Source organism: Nicotiana tomentosiformis, chromosome 7 (genome assembly GCF_000390325.3).
Source record: "Nicotiana tomentosiformis chromosome 7, ASM39032v3, whole genome shotgun sequence".
In the NCBI taxonomy this organism is placed as follows: domain Eukaryota; kingdom Viridiplantae; phylum Streptophyta; class Magnoliopsida; order Solanales; family Solanaceae; genus Nicotiana; species Nicotiana tomentosiformis.
In genome coordinates, this window is record NC_090818.1 from 96,514,955 (window position 1) to 96,527,687 (window position 12,733).

Genomic DNA, 12,733 nt, shown 5'->3' on the forward strand with positions numbered 1-12,733 from the left:
CTATTCTTTGAATAAATCCAAAGGCCAGGGCATTTTCCCCTTTAGGCCTCTTTCTCGCACCATGGTTTGTGGTCGGAATTCTTCCAATCTCGTAACTCTTTCTATCTTTTGTCATGCAGCCTATACGACTTTTTCCTTGTATGTGCGCCTATGTGACTCTTCTCTCCTCTTTCCTCTAGCTTTTAGCCAATCTTTAGGCCTTACTTTGCAAATATATATACAGAACTTGATAAAATGGCCCTCTGGGCATCTGTAGGTATACTGAAGTTCTTCGCTCGGTACTTTGTCGAACTTACGAACATTGTTATACCTTATTTCATAGATCCGCTTATCCATTCGTATGACTTTACTGCATCTAGGTAGGTCTTATTATACCATAACTCTTACTTCGATTTATCGTTACTGAGGTTTACTACCGAACTACAGGTTACTTTCGTTACTTATCCCATATGTATAAATCTAAGTCCTTTAATGTCCCCTCAATACTTGTTCATCTTAAGAATGACGGCCTAATCTCACCTCATACCTTGTCACTTTTGTCCATCCACTGTTGATTCACCTTAATGTTGACCTATCATCTACCACTGATGACTTGATCTCTTATATAACACTGCCGCTAGGGCTCACGTCTCATCAGGGACATCTGGAGTAATTAGATTGATCCACCTAGGGGCGATACTATACTTCCATAACCGTATTTTATAGCATCCCAACATGACTCACCTTACATGGGTATTTTAATCCTGTATAATTCATGAAATCCTCTTCAAGTCATTACTCAATCGAAGGCCAAACGTTATCCTTTATCTATCACAATCACACCCTCATTCCACTCTAGATGCTATAAGTCTTTAGATTCATTTGAGTTCATTCAGACTATGCTGAACTTTCTATAATTTAGAGAAACCATTAGCTCTCTTGTTTTCATGGGCTTAATCTCGAGGACTTATCCATTCTCATTACCTTCTTACTCGCCCTTTCTCATCCTTACTCCTGTCACAAAACCTCGTCGCTTTACTATACTTTAGCTTGCGACCTCTACGTATCTATTTATACTATTCACAACCTCCCTTCAACTTGTTTGCACCATAGATTCCCTTATGTTATTCTAGAACATCAAGTGAAACATCATATTATCTCTAACTCTTCTTTACTCTCTTGGCTAGATCTCTCGGTACCTAGAAATCATAGGCTAGAAGATATGCCACTGACGACGCCGCTATCATTCCTGGATATTGAATCCCCACGCTTCTAGCCTTCTATCTGAAGCATGGACTATTCTCAACCTTCTGCTATCTCGTATGTTGTTCACCTTTACCTTACTTACCTTAAAGCCTCACATCACATCTTCTATCTCTTTCATGACCCCCCCTCCACATAGGTATAATTCACATCCACGTCTTGAACTTCTATTATAATACATGCACCTCTTTACACAATCTCGTGAGAGCTTCATACTAACTTCTTATGTGGTTGGAATACCTCTAACTGGCTTTATCGTAGAGCCGTTATAGAATATGGCTACTGCACTATCTCTCTTGTACCTCTGATATTAAGATTGATTCTGCAATGTTCTCAATCATGATATCTATAACTCTCTGGGTCCAATAAGCAGACTCCTAATTTACTTAGTTGATGTAACTCTTTAGTTTCCTCTTCCTTTTGATTAGCCTTTATGTAGGCTTAAGCTATCTTCCGATCTGTGGCTCATGGCATTTAGTTATTACTTTAGCCTTTCATGGATGCTATGGAAAACCATGATACAATCTTCTAATGATTCCAACCTAGACCCAATTCCTTCTTTTAACTTAGATCGGAGTCTTCTACGGCTGACCATTAATCAAATAATTCCTTTCATTCCATTTCAGCTTTCAAATGTAAGCAATTGCCTTTCCTGGTCTTTTGCCCCCTTGTTGCGTGCATACTTAGCTTATCTGAGTTCTCACACATGCCAAAATTTTTGTGCAACTCATATGGTCTCGAATATTACCTTTGGTTTCACTCCCTGCTCATTAGCCATGGTAGGTGCCAATTTCTTTTGTAGTGCATACAATTTTGTAGTGGGACTGTTGTTACAAAACCATTTCCTTTTTAGGTCACTGTGCTTTGTTTGAAACCTTCTTCCTTATTTCCTCAGCTAGTCTTTCATTGCAGTACTTAGGGAAGATCTTCTGACTCTTGTAAAGCTGCGAGCTTATTACATCGCATACCTGATGGAATTCTTGATGTTCGTACTCACTTATAATTATCCGTAGTTCTTACCTCCACACCCTTGTGCTTGTAGTGTTGCTTCTGAACTGATATTTTAACTGTCTCCCCAGTGGCGCTCTCTTTTATTTCCATAACATTCATACGATACCTTTAACTACCCCAACTCCTATCTGAATATTTCTCAAGGGTCATGATGTCATATTTGCGAGACTGAATTCCCCATATTGGGGTTTACTCTATTTATCTTGCACGATCTATTGATTTGTCTGTATCCTCTTATCTAGCCATAACTAGGCACTTCCTGAATCAACTACTAACTACTCGTTGGCCCATTCTCATATCAATATTCCGCGTAATCTTTCTTGGGTTATTTCCTTTGTCTTAACTTACCTCTCGCACTGGATCCTTATTAATCAATAACATCTCGGGCAGGAACCCTTACTTCCTCTCCTTGATATCGTGTTTGCATAATGATCTGGTATCGTAGCATATCTGTAGTCTTTGAATAAGTGCAATCTTATCCCTTTTTCATTGTATCACATTCTTCCTTTACCATTCCATAATTACTAGAACCACTTAATTTCGACTTAATGCCACATCACTCCATACGCCCCCTAGTGAAGTACTAATATTTAGCGCTATGATGATCCTATAGATGCTTTACCTCTTCACCATTGGCGTCTTCTCACACTATCGATGACCCTTACTCACCTTGCGGTAATCCTTCTGTACCAAGGATAAGGAAATTCCTTACTCGCGCGGGTGGAACTTAGTGTAACTGGCACACATAATCCCTTAAGCTTAACTTTGCTCACATTGCTTGCTTTAGGGAAGCGTCTTCCTGAATAACCATTCTCTGAATTTCTCACGAATCTTCTTCTGTTGTCCATTCTATTATCGTCGGAATGAAATCTGAAACTCTCATGATGCTGACTATTATCCAATCACTCAGTCCCTAATTCATGTTTAGTTTGTCTTGTTCACCAGCCCATACTGACTTCTATTATTTTGGGGTCTAACTTTTCCTTCCGGTAGTTGCGTTGGAGTCACGAACTGATTTCTCGAAGTGAGGATATAACTTTATGGCCTATACTCTTTTGTTGTCTCAAGGCCTGTCACTTCTCGTCTTTTCCTTCTTTTGACCTACCGTTGTCTTCCATGTATCACATCTTACTCTTAATGCTTCATTAGCTCTCTTCTTATTTCCTTCTAACATTTCTGTCTATCACTTTATCTGAAAACTTCAATAAGATATTCTTTTGCTTTTAACTCCCTTTTGCTCCATCCACTGGCTCTTCGGGTTGTCTAGCATTATCTCTCTACTAAGGACGGAAGCCATACTAAGATAATATTTATCCTTTTCAGGCTTCCAGTGCCCATCTTTATGGTACTCATATCTAGTTGTACTATTTTAGAGTGCACCATCTGGGTGTCTCATAAGGAGATCTATTAGCACATTTGTAATATCCTTCAGAAAGGTAAACTAACGCAAACAATTCATCCACCCTTTTGGGTCACTCTAACCCCAACCGGACCCTGATATCCCGTCCTTCTCTTGAACCATATCTGTTAGCTCCCATAGGGCATAACTAAGATCGACGTTGCCAATTTTACTTGTCCCTGTTACTGTTGAATGTAACTCAAAAAGATTATATTCCTCTGCCTGAATTGTAAATATTGTTAACCTTCATTAACTGGGCGCCTCGCACCCTTCTTCATCTTGCTTCTTTTGCTTGTTGAAACTTGTATTTATCTTCTGAATCTCCCATTGTCTTTAACCATAAAGGTGGATGGGTATTCTTGCCTCAAGACTCCTTATCAAGAGGCTTACACATCGTAGTACACACATGATCTACTGAAGACCTTATATTTACTTATCATAAGCATCATGAAAAATCGAGTACCTCTAACTCAACTCTTCCATAGTCACATTTAATCTCTTACCAACTGTCTTTCTGGATGTAGTTATCGTCTTATTATAAATAAAATAGAAGTTAGGAACTTGAATTCTTACAACTAAGCTCTGCCACACGATCTAGAGTAAGAAGAAAGATTGACAGTCCTAAATGCCCTGTAGCCTCCTTCTTATAAGTGTGGTGCATAAGACACCCATAAACAAGACTCTACTAGACACTGCTGGTAGACTCCCTAGGATAAAACTGCTCTGATACCACTTTTGTCATGACCCAAATCGATGGGCCGCGATGGGAACCGGTGCCTTACTCAATCGAGTACCAACGTAACATATCTTTCTTATTACATCATCAAATACACATGACATACACGCCTAATAGACCAACATGATCATTAATAAACTCAAAACATAGGCCGACAAGGCTGTACAATCTTTCATATACATGACATCTGTCTACAAGCCTCTAAGGACACATAATTTTCATAAAGGTTGGGACAGAACCCCGCCATACCAAATAATACACATCTAAATCATACTGACCAAACAAGCAACTCCGGAGCAAATAGAGTGCACCGGCATCTTCCGCTGAGCTGATCGCCTACTTGGAGGACTCTCGACCTGTCTATCGAGACCTGCAGGCATGAAATGCAGTGTCCCCAGGCAAAGGAGACGGCAGTAAAAATAATGTACCGAGTATGTAAGGAATGAAAACTAGTAAATAATAGACATGAGAGAAACATGAAGTAAAAGACTCGACATGTACGCCTGCATAGCTCTGTGAATCATTTCATTTTTTATAATGTCATGCATATGTGTATAAATGTCATACCATGAATAGGTATATGCATTCATAACATCATCAAGCCTCTGAAGGCATCCCATCATATCATTTCGGCAATTGTGGGCAAATTATCAACATATACCAGCTGATCAGGTGGTGGTGCGTTTATAACGCCATAACCTTTTCCCATATCCCATATACATATAATATAATATACACGTATATAACGCCATCTGGTCATGGGTCAATGTACATGTATAAATGCATGAAATGCATAAGAAATACGTTAATAAGATTTTCTCATAATGTCATAAAAATAATATGCCTGTCGGATAAATTTTATCAAATATATATTTTTCTGAGACCCATGAATCAGAAGATATAATAATAATTCACACGGGGAATCAAGAGTATAGACACCACTAATATTTCTATGAATAGAGTCATTTATGAAAATTATGCATTTGATCATTTCGTTCGTGTCGTATAGATCATGCCAAAAAAAAAGAAGGGATAACCTTAACATACCTGGGTCGATTCTCTTGACAACCCCTCTAACATATGTTAATTGCGACAAAACACGTGACGGCAAGATCGGAGTAGGGAAAAATTCGTATGATATTCTTGAGAAAGATTGCACCGCACTTCCTTATAATTGCAAAATCTCACGTTGCTTAAGATGCTATGAAATCTTGTGAAATTTCCATGAATCATGTTGAATTTGTTGAAAATGCTAAACTTCCCCACGTTTCCGGGTTAGAGAAGTCTTATTTTTGAGTTGAAGTTTTGAAGACTAACGTTATTGATGAAAGACTTCTTAAGTCTTAAGATGCCTTATGATGTGGCCCCACTTTAGGAATAATTTTGCCACCAAATTCCTTAAGGTGGCACCTATCTTAAATGACTAATGAGTCATTAATTAGGATAGAAGGGGGCTGCCACGTCTTACACTTTGAACTTATCCAAAGACCTTAGTCTTTACCCAAAGACTTTAATTAATCCACCACTAATTATTAATTAACTAGGTAATGTCCCATTACCCAATAATTAACTAATTACCCATATAACTAAGAATTATCTCCACTTACTTAAAATACTACTTACTTTTAACATACCGTATACACCTTACTATCATGGTCATGTGGTTCCTTATATGGCACTAGTACATAAATACCGAGTATTTTAGCTTGGGTAGTATTTTATCCCAACATGCCAAACTTGGACGAAAATTCATTTTCTTTGACTTGCTTCCCCTCTCACCTTCACGAATTTAGTCATCACTTATTTGAAATAGCATACTGCTTATAATCTTAAACTAATCCCATTACCAAACTTACGTCGATTATATCAATTTACTTATGGCGTACTTCCATGTACAAAAATATGGGGTGTAACTAGGTGCTCCCTGAATTGCATCACTCTGAGCTAGAGGTACTGGGAACTGAGAGTTCCAAGTCATCTGATCCACAAAACTTCCTCAATGTGCTCATCATCTTTGTCAAGAACTCGCTTTTCTTCTTTTCATGTTCTCTCTACTTCAGCTGCCTCCGTTCAATCTTACCCAATTTGGATTTAATGGCTTGCTGCTCCTTAGCAAGATCTGACAAAGTTGGAACCTTTCCTTGGCCAACTGGACCTACAGATGTGCTCTCTCCAGACAGTCCAGAAGGGAGACCAGCTACAAGCTGGCGGACCTGTGTCTCCATGCCATAGATCTGGCGAGAGATATACTTGAGTGTGAGAGGTCCTTACTCAAGTGGTACAATAGCAGTACAAGTTGCTGTGGCATCCGCGGGAGAATCAAGCATCTCAGTGATGATGTCAGGAAACTGGCCAAATGAGGGAGATGCTACATCAATCTTTCTTTTCTTCTGTGCATTCCCTGCTCCCTTTCTCAGCAATGGATGAATGAGCTTCTCTGGGTTCTTTTCCTTCTCTGTAGGCCTCTTCTCCACCCCTGCCTTATAGCATAAATGAGTGATCAGGGATGGGAAGAATAAACTCTTAGTCCACTCTGCAATAACCTCTGCTATCTCATCAATAATAAGTTGTCCCACATTCACTAGTGTGCCCTCTATGATCGCGCAAATCACCCATGCCTTCTCAAGTGTAACCTCTGTCTCATTACGTAAAGACATGACTTGAGCACAGATAATGGAGAGCCAAGTCTTGGCCTCGGCAGTGAACTCAGAAGACTCGATCCTTGAGTGATTTCTTATCTAGTTCGACATCTTTCCACCGTGCAAATGGTCTACAAACCACTGTGTGCCCAAGTCTTTAGCTTTATCCCTGTACACCTGGTTGTCAGCATTAGAAAGATTGTAGTATGCATTTATCAGTTCTGGATCAAAGCGGACTTGTTTTACCCTGACAGTAACAACCAAATCATTCTTGAAGTCAGTCTCCATAGCATTTGCATAAAATTCTCTTATCACTTCATGATTGGATGTTCTTGACTCTTTCACAAAGAAAATCCATCCACTCGATACTAATCTTCCATGGAACTCGGGCCATCGACCTTCAAGTTCTATCAAGAGAATGCCTCTTTCCTTAATCATACTTCTACACAGTTGTTTGTCATAGCAGTGGGAACATCTTAATGATGAGAATATGTCCCGATCAAAGTACTCCTCTTCGACAACTTGTTCGACATATTCTTGAACATTTTCATTTGATGTCGAAGCCATTTTCAAGCTCAAAGTACCTACAAAAAGGAGTAAACATGTTAAACACATGTATGGACACTTAAAGCATTGTATTAGGAGGTATTTAGGCCAAAGAAATTGACCAAAAAGCCGTGGGATTAGAATTGGCAGAGCCACTGTTTTGCTGCCTGGGCACCAATGAATCGAGATCGTAGAAACTGGCACGCGATCGCGAAGAACAATTGGGTTTCCAGCTAAAATAAAACAACGCGATCACAGAATGATATTCGCGATCGCGATCAACAATTTTGTTCTCAGCAGAATTAGACCTACGCGATCGCGGAATTGGGCATCGCGATCGTGAGGGTCTTCTTCCTCGCCCAGTGACAACTCGTTTGGGCATTTTCACCAACACTTGATGGGCAGTAAATTTTCCTAGCAATTTCAATGAATTAAAGCACGTATCTAGCCCCAAATGTTTCAAGAGTTATAGCCCAATCACTCAACTAACCTCACCCAGCAAGCAAACATGTGAAGCACACAAGATTTCTACTTTAAAATTTCAAATCAAGCCCTAAAATCTCAAGAGTTTCTGCCATTTTATTATTTCACACTAAGCAGAGGAGCAGAAGAAACAAAAGAATCCAAGAGATAGGAGAGAAATCCACATACCTTGAGTGATGGTTGATAATTTTGTAATGGAATTGAAGCAAGAGCAAACTTGCAGATAATTTTGGGGTTAGGGGAGTAGGAAAGAGTTGTTTCTGTTGTTTGGGCAGAAATGGTGTCTATTCTTTATGCCCGGTATTTAACAATTTTGAGACTTACCTGTAGGGACGCGATCGCGTACTATGCTTTGCGTTCACAGAGAGAAAAAGCTCCCAAATATGCGCGATTGCGTGTGTTTGAAGGCGATCGCATAGAGGCAGCAGAAACTTTGTTCTATGCGAACCTATATTTACTTCTGCGATCGCGAAGCACTGCATTTTTCTACAGTTTTGTCCAGCTAATAGTTTTTGGCTATCCAGTCACCCCGACCTGCTCAAATCAACTCCAAAAATTCTAAAACTTGGTAGATTAGTCAAAAATAATATTCTAAGCTATTCTAAAAAAGAAAATTTTAAAAACGACTAAAATTTTTGAAAATGATGTGTTGCTTCCCACCAAACGCCGCATTTAACATCGTGGCACGACGCAAATCGACTTTACCACTTTTCTCGCCACTTGGACGATATGAATCGGGAACCTAACTTGGAATCAAGCTTGTGACCACGAGCAGTGGGGGGTGGTAGATAGATGATCAAGCCAAACTTTAATTTCTTCATTTTGCATTTCTTGGCTTTCATGTGGGGAATGTCATTTTTCCTTCTTGTTCCCTCAAATTGTAAGATGTACGGCCTTTGTCTTTCCTCCTCGCAATCCCTCATTGACTCGTGCAGTTCAATTCCCATATCACCACATAATTCCAATGTTGAAAAATGCTTGGAATATGATATCAAACCTCCAAATTGCAATTCTTCCCGAATTTTGACCTCCTCTTTTTCCCCCGGACTAGAGTCAATCTCAACCATATTTTCAATTATACCGGTTGACTCTAATTCCATATTTGTTTGGCACCACTAACAAGCATGGAGTCGGTTGGCGGATGTTCAATTCTTTATTCCTCAAAATAAAGCTCACTTTCTTCCTCGATGTCAGACTCTTCTTGATCTCTTTCCACACTCTCAAGTTGGTGGGCATAGTGAGCCTCAACTAATATTTTCAATTGCTTTTCCAAGGTGCGGATATCATCATCATTTTGAGTTAGTGCTTGTTTTAAGTCCTCGAGTGCCAAGTTGTGCTTCTCCTCATTTTCAAGAATGGCCTCCAACATGAGCATCATCCTCTCATTTTGAGCATTTGAGAGTTCTTATTGGTTTTGATCAAGTGCCAAGGAAGAATTTTCGGCTTCCACATCTAAGGAAGGTTATTGGATATCATTCACTTCCAAGGCTTTTTGGACCTCTAAAGCTTCAAGCATTTCTCCCATTTGTGAGTTCAACCTTTCAAGCGCGAAATCATTTTGGATACTATTTTCTAAATTCACTCCTACACCGGCACGTGTAGTTTCGGGGTTTGGCAATTTCAACATACCCTTCCTCGGTGACTAGCGATACTCCCATGGTATTTTTTATTTAAAGGATTGAAAACTCATTTCATTATATTTTATATATTTCATCAGCACCAATGGCCATAACACAGGGTCACTCTTGGCACGTTGGCCGTATTTCATATTTCATATTCAACAACAAAGCATTTCTATTCAAGACTTTAAGTCCACATGTGAGCAAATAAGAATGTTAAGCACATTGAGATTTCTTGCACAATTTGGCATAATAGCTTTCATTTGAATCATGACTTGAAGTTATAACATTTAGATATGCAACCCATGCTTCGAGCACATTTTCAAATAGAACATAACATAACAAGAACATTTGGAATACATATTGAACATATATCTTTTGACACAAGGCTTATTCGGAATAACCAATTTATAATGAACAACTCGGGACTTACAAGGACATTGTGGGGGTTCAATTCTAAGAGACAAGTTTAGCCAACATACCTCGCCTAGAGCTTTTTAAATTACTACAATGTTCCGAAATTCTTAGCTACTTTGATATATTTAGAAATATAGCGAAATTTAACACAAATTAGGAAGGATTTTATGGTTCCAACTCATTTGAGCATTTTATCAAACACTAGTTGTGCATTAAGGTTTCAAGGTCCTCAGATGGTGGATCCCTTCATCCAACTACCTAAACTTTACCCAAATGAGTTCAACAATCTTCCCACTACCCTTGATGGTGCATGCATGCATAATGAATAACTCCCACACCCAAGAATTGCTTTTCTCATTACCTATTTCCAATTAAATCCCGGAATTGAGGGCTAAAGGGTAGAATCTTACTTCTAGGATGAAGACATAGTATGTTTTTCTTGTGAATTCTTCAACTTTGAGCAAGAGTTGATGAACAATAACCTTAGGAACTTCCCCTATCACTCTAGCCCACTCCTCTCTCTCTAAATATCAGTTACCTCTAAATATTTGTTTTTATGAAAATGGGATCGGGTTAAATTTTCAAAACCTAAACTCTATGAAGCCGGGTCTGCGGTCACAGACCGGACCGCAAAACAGGTATGCAGCCTGCAAAGGGGACTGTCGAAAAGGGTCCCAAAATTGGGCTGCTCGGGATGGGTCTGCGGTCCGCAGACCAGTTCTACGGTCACATAATGTGATGTAGAACTCCCTTATGAAAATCTTCATGTTAGATATGCGATGGATTGTGCGGCCCGCCAAATTGTTATGCGGCCGCATAATAGACCGCAAAATAACCTCCAAAAATGGGCCATTTCTCTGGTTCACTCTGTGGCGGTTCTGCGGCCCGCAAAGTGATTCAACGGTGGCATAGTATACCGTAGAAATGCCCTACTCTGCCAAAAATTTACTTCAACTCCCCAACACACTATTCAACCCAACAAGTCCATACCACGGCTAGCTTGCAAGCCGCGAAGAATCTCAACAATCGTCAACATATAAGTCTATCTTGGCAGCACGAAATCCCAGGTTTTAGGTGAAATTTTACGGGGCCTTACATCCTCCCCCGCTTCAGATCATTCGTCCTCGAATTAGGGCCAAAATCCGCCATTAGAACCAATGTGACTCAACTGCTATAACTCACACCAACATATCCAAATTTTTGACTAACTCCCTAAATTTCCAAATATTTCATCAGAGTTTCCCCTGTAACTGGGCCTATCCACCTGTCAGAGAATCCCTGAAACCAACTGTAATAAAATATACATGAACCAACGACACAACATATCATAAAAACAATGGCAACCGTGGCCTTACAAGCAGTATAGTACCAAAAAGGAACACCTTTAACATCCACTGTACAAATGATACATAATTCACAGGGAATAATTTCCTAGAATCGATTGCATAGCTATTCAAACAAATGAGGGTACTTCTTCTTCATTTCTTCCTCGGCCGCTCAAGTGGCCTCTTCAACCTATTGGTTTTGCCATAATACTTTTACGGAGGCAATTTCTTTAAATCTCAGCTTACGGACTTCCCTATCAAGAATGACAATTGGAATTTCTTCATAAGTCAATTCCTCGTTAACCTCAGTAGCCTTAACTGGAACAATAAACGATAGATCTCCAACCACTTTCTTCAATATGGATACGTGGAACAACGGGTGCACTAATGACATCTCTGCAGGTAGTTCAAGCTTGTAAGCCACCTGACCAATCCTCTGAATGATTCTGTATGGTCCAACATACCTCACACTCAACTTCCCTTTCTTACCAAACTGCATTATACCCTTCATGGGGAAAAACTTCAAGAATACCCAATCATCCTCTTTAAACTCCAAATCCCTCCGACACACATCCGAATAGAACTTTTGATGACTCTGAGCAGTTTTCAAGCGTTCCGTAATAATCTTAATCTTCTCCATAGCCTGATGTATGAGGTCTGGCCCTATCAACTCTACTTCCCCAATCTCGAACCATCCAATGGGAGATCTACATCTCTTACCATATAAAGCCTCGAACGGTGCCATCTGAATGCTAGCATGATAACTGTTGTTGTAGGAAAATTCTATGAGTGGCAAATGATCATCCCAGCTACCCTTGAAGTCAAGAACACAAGCACAAGAGTCTGAATAGTTCGCTCTGCTAGCCCGTTAGTCTGCGGGTGAAAGGTTGTACTGCGATTCACCTGAGGACCCAAACCTTGCTGAAATCTCTTCCACAAATTAGCCGTGAATTTTGCCCCTCGATCTGAGATAATAGAAACCAGAGTCCCATGCAACCTGACTATTTCCTTGATATACAACTGAGCAAATTATTCTGCTATGTCGGTAGCCTTAGCAGGTAAGCAGTGAGCTGATTTCTTGAGTCGATCCACAATCGGCCAAATCGAGTCATACTTACGAGGTATGCAAGGTAGTCCCACTACAAAGTCCATATTGATCATCTCCCACTTCCACATTAGAATTTGTATGTTCTGTGCCAACCCACCGGGCCTTTGGTGCTCGGCCTTCACTTGCTAACAATTTGGACATCTTGCCACAAAGTCCGCTACATTCCTCTTCATATCATTCCACCAGTAGACTTCCCTAAGATCATGAT

The 12,733-nt window shown here is 39.8% G+C and overlaps 1 protein-coding gene across 1 annotated transcript; it reads right to left on the reverse strand.

Annotated features, from left to right (window-relative positions):
• Positions 1 to 11,607: 11,607 nt before the first annotated feature.
• On the reverse strand, positions 11,608 to 12,057 carry LOC138896056 (uncharacterized). Its single transcript, XM_070180833.1, has one exon. The coding sequence runs from the start codon at positions 12,055 to 12,057 to the stop codon at positions 11,608 to 11,610; it is 450 nt and encodes a 149-aa protein (XP_070036934.1).
• Positions 12,058 to 12,733: the final 676 nt, after the last annotated feature.

Coding starts and splice junctions, on each gene's coding strand:
- LOC138896056 (XM_070180833.1), bottom strand. CDS start 12,057: ATGGAGAAGATTAAGATTATTACGGAACGCTTGAAAACTGCTCAGAGT.